The following is a 14,279-nucleotide window of genomic DNA, read 5'->3' as shown; positions in this document are numbered from 1 at the left end:
GGGTTAGGAGCTACGGTTAGTTTTAGAGTGAGGGTTAGGAGCTACGGTTAGTTTTAGGGTGAGGGTTAGGAGCTACGGTTAGTTTTAGGGTGAGGGTTAGGAGCTACGGTTAGTTTTATGGTGAGGGTGAGGAGCTACGGATAGTTTTAGGGTGAGGGTTAGGAGCTACGGTTAGTTTTAGGGTTAGGAGCTACGGATAGTTTTAGGGTGAGGGTTAGGAGCTACGGTTAGTTTTGGAGTGAGGGTTAGGAGCTACGGATTGTTTTAGGGTGAGGGTTAGGAGCTACGGTTAGTTTTAGGGTTAGGAGCTACGGATAGTTTTAGGGTGAGGGTTAGGAGCTACGGTTAGTTTTAGAGTGAGGGTTAGGAGCTACGGTTCGTTTTAGGGTGAGGGTTAGGAGCTACGGTTAGTTTTAGGGTGAGGGTTAGGAGCTACGGTTAGTTTTAGAGTGAGGGTTAGGAGCTACGGTTATTTTTAGGGTGAGGGTTAGGAGCTACGGTTAGTTTTAGGGTGAGGAGCTACGGTTAGTTTTAGAGTGAGGGTTAGGAGCTACGGTTAGTTTTAGGGTGAGGGTGAGGAGCTACGGTTAGTTTTAGGGTGAGGGTTAGGAGCTACGGTTAGTTTTAGAGTGAGGGTTAGGAGCTACGGTTAGTTTTAGAGTGAGGGTGAGGAGCTACGGTTAGTTTTAGAGTGAGGGTGAGGAGCTACGGTTAGTTTTAGGGTGAGGGTGAGGAGCTACGGTTAGTTTTAGGGTGAGGGTGAGGAGCTACGGTTAGTTTTAGGGTTAGGAGCTAGGGTTAGTTTTAGGGTGAGGGTGAGGAGCTACGGTTAGTTTTAGGGTGAGGGTTAGGAGCTACGGTTAGTTTTAGGGTTAGGAGCTAGGGTTAGTTTTAGGGTGAGGGTGAGGAGCTACGGTTAGTTTTAGGGTGAGGGTTAGGAGCTACGGTTAGTTTTAGGGTGAGGGTTAGGATCTACGGATAGTTTTAGAGTGAGGGTTAGGATCTACGGTTAGTTTTAGGGTGAGGGTTAGGAGCTACGGTTAGTTTTAGGGTAAGGGTTAGGAGCTACGGTTAGTTTTAGGGTGAGGGTTAGGAGCTACGGATTGTTTTAGGGTGAGGGTTAGGAGCTACGGATTGTTTTAGGGTGAGGGTTAGGAGCTACGGATAGATTTAGGGTGAGGGTTAGGAGCTATGGTTAGTTTTAGGGTTAGGAGCTACGGTTAGTTTTAGAGTGAGGGTGAGAGCTACGGATTGTTTTAGGGTGAGGGTTAGGAGCTACGGTTAGTTTTAGGGTTAGGAGCTACGGATAGTTTTAGGGTGAGGGTTAGGAGCTACGGTTAGTTTTAGAGTGAGGGTTAGGAGCTACGGTTAGTTTTAGGGTGAGGGTTAGGAGCTACGGTTAGTTTTAGGGTGAGGGTTAGGAGCTACGGTTAGTTTTAGAGTGAGGGTTAGGAGCTACGGTTATTTTTAGGGTGAGGGTTAGGAGCTACGGTTAGTTTTAGGGTGAGGGTTAGGATCTACGGATAGTTTTAGAGTGAGGGTTAGGATCTACGGTTAGTTTTAGGGTGAGGGTTAGGAGCTACGGTTAGTTTTAGGGTAAGGGTTAGGAGCTACGGTTAGTTTTAGGGTGAGGGTTAGGAGCTACGGATTGTTTTAGGGTGAGGGTTAGGAGCTACGGATTGTTTTAGGGTGAGGGTTAGGAGCTACGGATAGATTTAGGGTGAGGGTTAGGAGCTATGGTTAGTTTTAGGGTTAGGAGCTACGGTTAGTTTTAGAGTGAGGGTGAGGAGCTACGGATTGTTTTAGGGTGAGGGTTAGGAGCTACGGTTAGTTTTAGGGTTAGGAGCTACGGATAGTTTTAGGGTGAGGGTTAGGAGCTACGGTTAGTTTTAGAGTGAGGGTTAGGAGCTACGGTTAGTTTTAGGGTGAGGGTTAGGAGCTACGGTTAGTTTTAGGGTGAGGGTTAGGAGCTACGGTTAGTTTTAGAGTGAGGGTTAGGAGCTACGGTTAGTTTTAGGGTGAGGAGCTACGGTTAGTTTTAGGGTGAGGAGCTACGGTTAGTTTTAGGGTGAGGAGCTACGGTTAGTTTTAGGGTGAGGAGCTACGGTTAGTTTTAGGGTGAGGGTTAGGAGCTACGGTTAGTTTTAGGGTGAGGGTCAGGAGCTACGGTTGGTTTTAGGGTTAGGAGCTACGGTTAGTTTTAGGGTGAGGGTTAGGAGCTACGGTTAGTTTTAGGGTGAGGAGCTACGGTTAGTTTTAGGGTGAGGAGCTACGGTTAGTTTTAGGGTGAGGAGCTACGGTTAGTTTTAGAGTGAGGGTTAGGAGCTACGGTTAGTTTTAGGGTGAGGGTTAGGAGCTACGGTTAGTTTTAGAATGAGGGTTAGGAGCTACGGTTAGTTTTAGGGTGAGGGTGAGGAGCTACGGTTAGTTTTAGGGTGAGGGTTAGGAGCTACGGTTAGTTTTAGGGTGAGGGTGAGGAGCTACGGTTAGTTTTAGGGTGAGGGTTAGGAGCTACGGTTAGTTTTAGGGTGAGGGTTAGGAGCTACGGTAAGTTTTAGGGTGAGGGTGAGGAGCTACGGTTAGTTTTAGGGTGAGGAGCTACGGTTAGTTTTAGGGTGAGGGTGAGGAGCTACGGTTAGTTTTAGGGTGAGGGTTAGGAGCTACGGTTAGTTTTAGGGTGAGGGTGAGGAGCTACGGTTAGTTTTAGGGTGAGGGTTAGGAGCTACGGTTAGTTTTAGGGTGAGGAGCTACGGTTAGTTTTAAGGTGAGGGTTAGGAGCTACGGTTAGTTTTAGGGTGTGGAGCTACGGTTAGTTTTAGGGTGAGGGTGAGGAGCTACGGTTAGTTTTAGGGTGAGGGTGAGGAGCTACGGTTAGTTTTACGGTGAGGGTGAGGAGCTACGGTTAGTTTTACGGTGAGGGTTAGGAGCTACGGTTAGTTTTAGGGTTAGGAGCTACGGTTAGTTTTAGGGTGAGGAGCTACGGTTAGTTTTAGGGTGAGGAGCTACGGTTAGTTTTAGGGTGAGGGTGAGGAGCTACGGTTAGTTTTAGGGTGAGGGTTAGGAGCTACGGTTAGTTTTAGGGTGAGGGTGAGGAGCTACGGTTAGTTTTAGGGTGAGGGTTAGGAGCTACGGTTAGTTTTAGGGTGAGGAGCTACGGTTAGTTTTAAGGTGAGGGTTAGTAGCTACGGTTAGTTTTAGGGTGTGGAGCTACGGTTAGTTTTAGGGTGAGGGTGAGGAGCTACGGTTAGTTTTAGGGTGAGGAGCTACGGTTAGTTTTACGGTGAGGGTGAGGAGCTACGGTTAGTTTTACGGTGAGGGTTAGGAGCTACGGTTAGTTTTAGGGTTAGGAGCTACGGTTAGTTTTAGGGTGAGGAGCTACGGTTAGTTTTAGAGTGAGGGTTAGGAGCTACGGTTAGTTTTAGGGTGAGGGTTAGGAGCTACGGTTAGTTTTAGAGTGAGGGTTAGGAGCTACGGTTAGTTTTAGGGTGAGGGTTAGGAGCTACGGTTAGTTTTAGGGTTAGGGTGAGGAGCTAAGGTTAGTTTTAGGGTGAGGGTGAGGAGCTACGGTTAGTTTTAGGGTTAGGAGCTACGGTTAGTTTTAGGGTGAGGGTTAGGAGCTACGGTTATTTTTAGGGTGAGGGTGAGGAGCTACGGTTAGTTTTAGGGTGAGGGTGAGGAGCTACGGTTAGTTTTAGGGTGAGGGTCAGGAGCTACGGTTAGTTTTAGGGTGAGGGTCAGGAGCTACGGTTAGTTTTAGGGTGAGGGTGAGGAGCTACGGTTAGTTTTAGGGTGAGGGTCAGGAGCTACGGTTGGTTTTAGGGTTAGGAGCTACGGTTAGTTTTAGGGTGAGGGTTAGGAGCTACGGTTAGTTTTAGGGTGAGGAGCTACGGTTAGTTTTAGAGTGAGGAGCTACGGTTAGTTTTAGGGTGAGGGTTAGGAGCTACGGTTAGTTTTAGGGTGAGGGTTAGGAGCTACGGTTAGTTTTAGGGTGAGGAGCTACGGTTAGTTTTAGGGTGAGGAGCTACGGTTAGTTTTAGAGTGAGGGTTAGGAGCTATGGTTAGTTTTAGGGTGAGGGTTAGGAGCTACGGTTAGTTTTAGGGTGAGGAGCTACGGTTAGTTTTAGAGTGAGGAGCTACGGTTAGTTTTAGGGTGAGGGTTAGGAGCTACGGTTAGTTTTAGGGTGAGGGTTAGGAGCTACGGTTAGTTTTAGGGTGAGGGTTAGGAGCTACGGTTAGTTTTAGGGTGAGGGTTAGGAGCTACGGTTAGTTTTAGGGTGAGGGTTAGGAGCTACGGTTAGTTTTAGGGTGAGGGTTAGGAGCTACGGTTAGTTTTAGGGTGAGGGTGAGGAGCTACGGTTAGTTTTAGGGTGAGGGTGAGGAGCTACGGTTAGTTTTAGGGTGAGGAGCTACGGTTAGTTTTAGGGTGAGGGTGAGGAGCTACGGTTAGTTTTAGGGTGAGGAGCTACGGTTAGTTTTAGGGTGAGGGTGAGGAGCTATGGATATTTTTAGGGTGAGGGTTAGGAGCTACGGTTAGTTTTAGGGTGAGGAGCTACGGTTAGTTTTAGAGTGAGGGTTAGGAGCTATGGTTAGTTTTAGAGTGAGGGTTAGGAGCTACGGTTAGTTTTAGAGTGAGGGTTAGGAGCTACGGTTAGTTTTAGGGTGAGGAGCTACGGTTAGTTTTAGGGTGAGGAGCTACGGTTAGTTTTAGGGTGAGGGTGAGGAGCTACGGTTAGTTTTAGGGTGAGGAGCTACGGTTAGTTTTAGGGTGAGGGTTAGGAGCTACGGTTACTTTTAGGGTGAGGATGAGGAGCTACGGTTAGTTTTAGGGTGAGGGTTAGGAGCTACGGTTAGTTTTAGGGTTAGGAGCTACGGTTAGTTTTAGGGTGAGGAGCTACAGTTAGTTTTAGGGTGAGGAGCTACGGTTAGTTTTAGGGTGAGGAGCTACGGTTAGTTTTAGAGTGAGGGTTAGGAGCTACGGTTAGTTTTAGGGTGAGGGTTAGGAGCTACGGTTAGTTTTAGGGTGAGGAGCTACGGTTAGTTTTAGAGTGAGGGTTAGGAGCTACGGTTAGTTTTAGAGTGAGGGTTAGGAGCTACGGTTAGTTTTAGAGTGAGGGTGAGGAGCTACGGTTAGTTTTAGGGTGAGGAGCTACGGTTAGTTTTAGGGTGAGGGTTAGGAGCTACGGTTAGTTTTAGGGTGATGGTGAGGAGCTACGGTTAGTTTTAGGGTGAGGGTGAGGAGCTACGGTTAGTTTTAGGGTGAGGGTGAGGAGCTACGGTTAGTTTTAGGGTGAGGGTTAGGAGCTACGGATTGTTTTAGGGTGAGGGTTAGGAGCTACGGATAGATTTAGGGTGAGGGTTAGGAGCTACGGTTAGTTTTAGGGTTAGGAGCTACGGTTAGTTTTAGGGTGAGGGTGAGGAGGTACGGTTAGTTTTAGGGTGAGGGTGAGGAGCTACGGTTAGTTTTAGGGTGAGGGTGAGGAGCTACGGTTAGTTTTAGGGTTAGGAGCTACGGTTAGTTTTAGGGTTAGGAGCTACGGTTAGTTTTAGGGTGAGGAGCTACGGTTAGTTTTAGGGTGAGGAGCTACGGTTAGTTTTAGAGTGAGGGTTAGGAGCTACGGTTAGTTTTAGGGTGAGGGTTAGGAGCTACGGTTAGTTTTAGAGTGAGGGTTAGGAGCTACGGTTAGTTTTAGTGTGAGCGTTAGGAGCTACGGTTAGTTTTAGGGTTAGGAGCTACGGTTAGTTTTAGGGTGAAGGTTAGGAGCTACGGTTAGTTTTAGAGTGAGGGTTAGGAGCTACGGTTAGTTTTAGGGTGAGGAGCTACGGTTAGTTTTAGGGTGAGGGTCAGGAGCTACGGTTAGTTTTAGGGTGAGGATTAGGAGCTACGGTTAGTTTTAGGGTGAGGGTGAGGAGCTACGGTTAGTTTTAGGGTGAGGGTCAGGAGCTACGGTTGGTTTTAGGGTTAGGAGCTACGGTTAGTTTTAGGGTGAGGGTTAGGAGCTACGGTTAGTTTTAGGGTGAGGAGCTACGGTTAAGGAGCTACGGTTAGTTTTAGGGTGAGGAGCTATGGTTAGTTTTAGGGTGAGGGTTAGGAGCTACGGTTAGTTTTAGAATGAGGGTTAGGAGCTATGGTTAGTTTTAGGGTGAGGGTTAGGAGCTACGGTTAGTTTTAGGGTGAGGAGCTACGGTTAGTTTTAGAGTGAGGAGCTACGGTTAGTTTTAGGGTGAGGGTTAGGAGCTACGGTTAGTTTTAGGGTGAGGGTTAGGAGCTACGGTTAGTTTTAGGGTGAGGGTTAGGAGCTACGGTTAGTTTTTGGGGTGAGGGTTAGGCGCTACGGTTAGTTTTAGGGTGAGGGTGAGGAGCTACGGTTAGTTTTAGGGTGAGGGTTAGGAGCTACGGTTAGTTTTAGGGTGAGGGTTAGGAGCTACGGTAAGTTTTAGGGTGAGGGTGAGGAGCTACGGTTAGTTTTAGGGTGAGGAGCTACGGTTAGTTTTAGGGTGAGGAGCTACGATTAGTTTTAGGGTGAGGGTTAGGAGCTACGGTTAGTTTTAGGGTGAGGAGCTACGGTTAGTTTTAGGGTGAGGGTTAGGAGCTACGGTTAGTTTTAGGGTGAGGAGCTACGGTTAGTTTTAGGGTGAGGGTTAGGAGCTACGGTTAGTTTTAGGGTGAGGGTGAGGAGCTACGGTTAGTTTTACGGTGAGGGTTAGGAGCTACGGTTAGTTTTAGGGTTAGGAGCTACGGTTAGTTTTAGGGTGAGGAGCTACGGTTAGTTTTAGGGTGAGGAGCTACGGTTAGTTTTAGGGTGAGGGTTAGGAGCTACGGTTAGTTTTAGGGTGAGGGTTAGGAGCTACGGTTAGTTTTAGGGTGAGGGTTAGGAGCTACGGTTAGTTTTTGGGGTGAGGGTTAGGAGCTACGGTTAGTTTTAGGGTGAGGGTGAGGAGCTACGGTTAGTTTTAGGGTGAGGGTTAGGAGCTACGGTTAGTTTTAGGGTGAGGGTTAGGAGCTACGGTAAGTTTTAGGGTGAGGGTGAGGAGCTACGGTTAGTTTTAGGGTGAGGAGCTACGGTTAGTTTTAGGGTGAGGGTGAGGAGCTACGATTAGTTTTAGGGTGAGGGTTAGGAGCTACGGTTAGTTTTAGGGTGAGGGTGAGGAGCTACGGTTAGTTTTAGGGTGAGGGTTAGGAGCTACGGTTAGTTTTAGGGTGAGGAGCTACGGTTAGTTTTAGGGTGAGGGTTAGGAGCTACGGTTAGTTTTAGGGTGAGGGTGAGGAGCTACGGTTAGTTTTACGGTGAGGGTTAGGAGCTACGGTTAGTTTTAGGGTTAGGAGCTACGGTTAGTTTTAGGGTTAGGAGCTACGGTTAGTTTTAGGGTGAGGAGCTACGGTTAGTTTTAGGGTGAGGAGCTACGGTTAGTTTTAGGGTGAGGGTTAGGAGCTACGGTTAGTTTTAGAGTGAGGGTTAGGAGCTACGGTTAGTTTTAGGGTGAGGGTTAGGAGCTACGGTTAGTTTTAGGGTGAGGGTTAGGAGCTACGGTTAGTTTTAGGGTGAGGGTTAGGAGCTACGGTTAGTTTTAGGGTGAGGGTGAGGAGCTACGGTTAGTTTTAGGGTGAGGGTTAGGAGCTACGGTTAGTTTTAGAGTGAGGGTTAGGAGCTACGGTTAGTTTTAGGGTGAGGGTGAGGAGCTACGGTTAGTTTTAGGGTGAGGGTGAGGAGCTACGGTTAGTTTTAGGGTGAGGGTCAGGAGCTACGGTTAGTTTTAGGGTGAGGGTCAGGAGCTACAGTTAGTTTTAGGGTGAGGGTCAGGAGCTACGGTTAGTTTTAGGGTGAGGAGCTACGGTTAGTTTTAGGGTGAGGAGCTACGGTTAGTTTTAGGGTGAGGAGCTACGGTTAGTTTTAGAGTGAGGGTTAGGAGCTATGGTTAGTTTTAGGGTGAGGGTTAGGAGCTACGGTTAGTTTTAGGGTGAGGAGCTACGGTTAGTTTTAGAGTGAGGAGCTACGGTTAGTTTTAGGGTGAGGGTTAGGAGCTACGGTTAGTTTTAGGGTGAGGGTTAGGAGCTACGGTTAGTTTTAGGGTGAGGGTTAGGAGCTACGGTTAGTTTTAGGGTGAGGGTTAGGAGCTACGGTTAGTTTTAGGGTGAGGGTGAGGAGCTACGGTTAGTTTTAGGTGAGGGTTAGGAGCTACGGTTAGTTTTAGGGTGAGGGTTAGGAGCTACGGTTAGTTTTAGGGTGAGGGTTAGGAGCTACGGTTAGTCTTAGGGTGAGGAGCTACGGTTAGTTTTAGGGTGAGGAGCTACGGTTAGTTTTAGGGTGAGGGTGAGGAGCTACGGTTAGTTTTAGGGTGAGGGTTAGGAGCTACGGTTAGTTTTAGGGTGAGGGTGAGGAGCTACGGTTAGTTTTAGGGTGAGGGTTAGGAGCTACGGTTAGTTTTAGGGTGAGGGTGAGGAGCTACGGTTAGTTTTAGGGTGAGGGTTAGGAGCTACGGTTAGTTTTAGGGTGAGGGTTAGGTTTAGGGTTAGGGTTAAGGTTAGGTTTTTTGTTTAGGGTAAGAGTACAGGTTAGGGTTAGGGGTTAGGGAAACTAGGTTTTGAATGGGACTGAATTATGTGTGAGGCTGTTAACACATAGGGAAAGTGATGAATGAACTCTGAACAGGAAAATCATCCAGAATGCAATTAGAGAGAGGCTAAGGAGAGAGAAAAAGAAAGAGGGAGAGTGTGTGAGCAGAGCGAGCATGCAGGCAGTGTGTGGGCAGAGCGAGCATGCAGGCAGTGTGTGGGCAGAGCGAGCATGCAGGCAGTGTGTGGGCAGAGCGAGCATGCAGGCAGTGTGTGGGCAGAGCGAGCATGCAGGCAGTGTGTGGGCAGAGCGAGCATGCAGGCAGTGTGTGGGCAGAGCGAGCATGCAGGCAGTGTGTGAGCAGAGCGAGCATGCAGGCAGTGTGTGAGCAGAGCGAGCATGCAGGCAGTGTGTGAGCAGAGCGAGCATGCAGGCAGTGCGTGAGCAGAGCGAGCATGCAGGCAGTGCGTGAGCAGAGCGAGCATGCAGGCAGTGCGTGAGCAGAGCGAGCATGCAGGCAGTGCGTGAGCAGAGCGAGTATGCAGGCAGTGTGTGGGCAGAGCGAGCATGCAGGCAGTGTGTGGGCAGAGCGAGCATGCAGGCAGTGTGTGCGCACAGCAAGCATGCAGGCAGTGTGTGCGCACAGCAAGCATGCAGGCAGTGTGTGAGCAGAGCGAGCATGCAGGCAGTGTGTGAGCAGAGCGAGCATGCAGGCAGTGTGTGAGCAGAGCGAGCATGCAGGCAGTGTGTGGGTGACTAGAGGGGGGGGAGAAGAGGAGACATCGTGCCAGACCCAGTGTGCCCCCTTCTAGAGAAAGGGACTGAGGTGGGTGGGTTTCATAACAACACGACTCCACACCGCCCACGCAGGGCAGTGCCCGCTGCGAATGGTGGACTCCAGCCAAAGCAAACAGTGATTGGCCGACTCAGGCTTTCCAAAAAAGCACAACCAACAGTGTAACCAGGCAACAGCGGGGAAATCAGCTCAAAGAATAACCGGGTCAAGAGCTGCGTCAGGTAGATCAGTGTTTTGTACTGTTACCTCACCCTGCTGCTGAGAGTTACCTCACCCTGCTGCTGAGAGTTACCTCACCCTGCTGCTGAGAGTTACCTCACCCTGCTGCTGAGAGTTACCTCACCCTGCTGCTGAGAGTTACCTCACCCTGCTGCTGAGAGTTACCTCACCCTGCTGCTGAGAGTTACCTCACCCTGCTGCTGAGCGTTACCTCACCCTGCTGCTGAGAGTTACCTCACCCTGCTGCTGAGAGTTACCTCACCCTGCTGCTGAGCGTTACCTCACCCTGCTGCTGAGCGTTACCTCACCCTGCTGCTGAGCGTTTCCTCACCCTGCTGCTGAGCGTTACCTCAACTTAGAGAGAGGTTTTTAAAACTTTTAAAAACTTAAAACACACAGTCTTTCTGTCAGGTGTAGCATACTATTTTGTAGCATACTATCAAACACACACTCTCTGTGGATCATACTGTATTCTCCTGTTCCCTTCCTGCAGCTGAGTTACCTCAACTCACAGAGAGACAAGTTTGAAAGTTTGGGTAGACCTTCTGCACAATCGCCACCAGCACTGTCAGATTCAGATTATTTGTTAAACTCCGACTTGACCCCGACACACAGCAGTTGACCCTCCATTGTAAACACCCCTGAATCATTCAGTGAAACCCCACACCCCTGAAGGAAGAGACTGGTGTTGTCTAATCTAGAGAAAACTTCCCTTTGCACCAGAAGCACGGCTTTAACAGGGCTTTGTCGGTTCTAGTGATTGTGGTTCTATGGATGTGACACGGATCTGTTGACAGCTCAGAGAGAAGCTACACTGTTAGAAACTGGAGGATTTTTATTTTACCTTTATTTAAGCAGGCAAGTCAGTTAAGAACAAATTCTTATTATCAATGACGGTCTAGGAACTGCTCCTTGTTCAGGAGCAGAACGACAGATTTTTACCTTGACAGCTCGGGGATTCGATCTTGCAACCTTTCAGTTACTGGCCCAACGCTCTAACCACTAGGCTACCCTGCCTCCCCAGGATCATGTAACAGCTCAGAGAGAAGCTACTCTGTTAGAAGCTGGAGGATCATGTAACAGCTCAGAGAGAAGCTACTCTGTTAGAAGCTGGAGGATCATGTAACAGCTCAGAGAGAAGCTACTCTGTTAGAAACTGGAGGACCATGTAACAGCTCAGAGAGAAGCTACTCTGTTAGAAGCTGGAGGATCATGTAACAGCTCAGAGAGAAGCTACACTGTTAGAAGCTGGAGGATAATGTAACAAACTTGTTACAGAGACATCTTACACTTGACCCCCTTCACACACAGACACTCAGGTGCACACACACACTTCTCCATCTGCTCTTGAGTTTAAGAGACAGCGATCAATAGCCTTTTTATAGAACACAGACATTCAGTACCACAGTCAGATACAACTCCTCTCACTCTGAGGTCAGGTCAGCTTGCCCAAGAGTGAAGGCATGTCCACTCGTGCGCACGCACACACACGCACGACAGATTTCCCCCGACATCTCGGTTGGAGGACTCTTGGAAGTTGAATAATCCTCTAGGCTCAAAATGAGATTTGTGAAAACCTGGGAACTTTGGAAAAGTTTATAGAATTTCTTCACCCCAGTGATGGATCAGTAAAAGGTCATGGAGGGGTTAACTCACACGTCTGTGTGTGTGTGTGTGTGTGTGTGTGTGTGTGTGTGTGTGTTAACTCACATTCTCGTGTTTCATGTGTTTCAGGAGACGTAGTTCTCTGTAGGTCCTCTTAGCGTGGATAATTGACTGGAACGGCCTGGACAGCTTCTTCACCGCCATCTTCAGCCCCGACTTCACATCATACGACGAGCTGCAGTATTGAAGAGCACACACACACACACACACACACACACTAGATAGCTTACGACATGGTAATGACAACATTCATATCACATTCATAACATTCCTGATATCACATGAAATTCCTGTTATCACATTCATGACATGTACATCAATAATTCAACACTAACATTGCTTTTATTCCGTGTGTGTATGCTACTTTCAACCAAACTTTTAATTCAACAATTATGTAATATTGTGTGAAGTGGCGATGTAAACATTGGACCTGGAGAGGTGCTGTACACATGGAGAGGAATCTATTCTAGCACGCCCAGAAATCTGCTCCTTTTATTCTCTGTCCCCAACGCACTAGACGACCAGTCCTTATAGCCTTTAGCCGTACTCTTATCCTACTCTGTTCCTATGGTGATGTAGAGGTTAACCCAGGCCCTGTATCCCCGAGTTCCACCCCTATTCCCCAGGCGCTATCATTTGTTTACTTCTGTAACCGTAAAAGCCTTGGTTTCATGCATGTTAACATCAGAAGCCTCCTCCCTGTGTTTGTTTTATTCACTGCTTTAGCACACTCCGCCAACCCTGATGTCCTAGCCGTGTCTGAATCCTGGCGTAGGAAGGCCACCAAAAATTTAGAAATGTCCAACCCCAACTACAACATTTTCCCCCAAGATAGAACTGCCAAAGGGGGTAGAGTTGCAATCTACTGCAGAGATAGCCTGCAGAGTTCTGTCATGCTATCCAGGTCTGTGCCCAAACAGTTCGAACTTCTACTTTTAAAAATCCATCTCGCCAGAAATAAGAGTCTCACTGTGGTGCCCTAGACACCATATGTGAATTAATTGCCCCCCATTTATCTTCAGAGTTTGTACTGTTAGGTGACCTAAACTGGGATATGCTTAACACCCCGGCTGTCCTACAGTCTAAGCTAGATGCCATCAATCTCACACAAATTATCAATGAACCTACCAGGTGCAACCCTAAATCCGTAAACACGGGCACCCTCATAGATAGATATAAAAGAGCTTTCCCTCACCATCTTAAATGATCATGCCCCATTAAAAAATGTAAAACTAAGAACAGATATAGCTCTTGGTTCACTCCAGACTTGACTGCCCTTGAACAGCACAAAAACATACTGTGCAGCCATCTTCATCGACCTGGCCAAGGCTTTCGACTCTGTCAATCACCGCTTTCTTATCGGCAGACTCAATAGACTTGGTTTCTCAAATGACTGCCTTGCCTGGTTCACCAACTACTTCTCAGACAAAGTTCAGTGTGTCAAATCGGAGGGCATGTTGTCCGGACCTCTGGGGGTGCCACAGGGTTCAATTCTCAGGCCGACTCTCTTCTCTGTATACATCAATGATGTCGCTCTTGCTGTTGGTGATTCTCTGATCCACCTCTATGCAGACGACACCATTCTGTATACTTCTGGCCCTTCTTTGGGCACTGTGTTAACTAACCTCCAGACGAGCTTCAACGCCATACAACACTCCTTCTGTGGCCTCCAACTGCTCTTAAATGCAAGTAAAACTAAATGCATGCTCTTCAACCGATCGCTGCCCGCACCCGCCTGCCCGTCTAGCATCACTAGTCTGGATGGTTCGGACTTAGAATATGTGGACAACTACAAATACTTAGGTGTCTGGTTAGACTGTAAACTCTCCTTCCAGACTCACATTAAGAATCTCCAATCCAAAATTAAATCTAGAATTGGCTTCCTATTTCGCAACAAAGCATCCTTCATTCATGCTGCCAAACATACCCTCGTAAAACTGACTATCCTAACGATCCTTGACTTCGGCGATGTCATTTACAAAATAGCCTCCAACACTCTAGTCAGCAAATTGGATGTAGTCTATCACAGTGCCATCCGTTTTGTCACCAAAGCCCCGTATACTACCCACCACTGCGACCTGTATGCTCTCGTCGGCTGTCCCTCGCTCCATATTTGTCGCCAAACCCACTGGCTCCAGGTCATCTATAAGTCTTTGCTAGGTAAAGCCCCGCCTTATCTCACCTCACTGGTCACCATAGCAGCACCCACCTGTAGCACACGCTCCAGCAGGTATATCTCACTGGTCACCCCCAAAGCCTATTCCTCCTTTGGCCGCCTTTCCTTCCAGTTCTCTGCTGCCAATGACTGGAACGAATTGCAAAAATCACTGAAGCTGGAGACTCATATCTCCCTCTCTAACTTTAAGCATCAGCTGTCAGAGCAGCTCACAGATCACTGCACCTGTATATAGCCCATCTGTAAATAGCCCATCCAACTACCTCATCCCCATATTGTTATTTTTTTCCCCTTCTCCTTTTCACCCAAGTATCTCTATTTGCACATTCATCTTCTGCACATCTATCACTCCAGTGTTTAATTGCTAAATTGTAATTACTTTGCCACTACGGCCTATTTATTGCCTTACCTCCCTAATCTTATTACATTTGCACACACTGTATATAGATTTTTCTATTGTGTTATTGACTGTACGTTTGTTTCTCCCATGTGTAACTCTGTGTTGTTTGTGTCGCACAGCTTTGCTTTATCTTGGCCAGGTCGCAGTTGTAAATGAGAACTTGTTCTCAACTGGCCTACCTGGTTAAATAAAGGTGAAATATATATATATATATTTTTTTAAACATGGGACCTGGAGAGGTGCTGTACACATGGGACCTGGAGAGGTGCTGTACACAGTTTCTCAAAACTCCCCTGATTTCTCCCCCTTCTACCAACTACACACCCTCTTCCCCAACCCCCCTCCCGACTGATCTTGGAAACAACAATGGGTCTCCCTACTAGGTTACCATGGCGGCAGGAGCTGGCATGGTCAGAATTCTGTGAAATGTTGTTTCCAGGAAGTCGTAAGTAGGGCAGTAGTTGTAACATT

At 47.9% G+C, this 14,279-nt stretch overlaps 1 protein-coding gene across 2 annotated transcripts in view; it reads right to left on the bottom strand.

The window, feature by feature from the left end:
- LOC106566105 (mitogen-activated protein kinase 14A) overlaps positions 1 to 14,279 on the bottom strand; it is a 47,685-nt gene that overhangs the window by 26,554 nt on the left and 6,852 nt on the right. For both annotated transcript variants that reach the window (XM_045691904.1, XM_014133956.2), the window contains exon 2: positions 11,278 to 11,407. In XM_045691904.1, coding sequence (XP_045547860.1) covers positions 11,278 to 11,407 — 130 coding nt within the window. The remainder of the gene's footprint in view (positions 1 to 11,277; positions 11,408 to 14,279) is intronic.

The sequence above is a fragment of the Salmo salar genome, chromosome ssa12 (assembly GCF_905237065.1).
Source record: "Salmo salar chromosome ssa12, Ssal_v3.1, whole genome shotgun sequence".
Taxonomy (NCBI): Eukaryota; Metazoa; Chordata; class Actinopteri; order Salmoniformes; family Salmonidae; genus Salmo; species Salmo salar.
The sequence above is the reverse complement of the archived record's forward strand: the minus strand, read 5'-3'. Positions and strand labels throughout refer to the sequence as shown.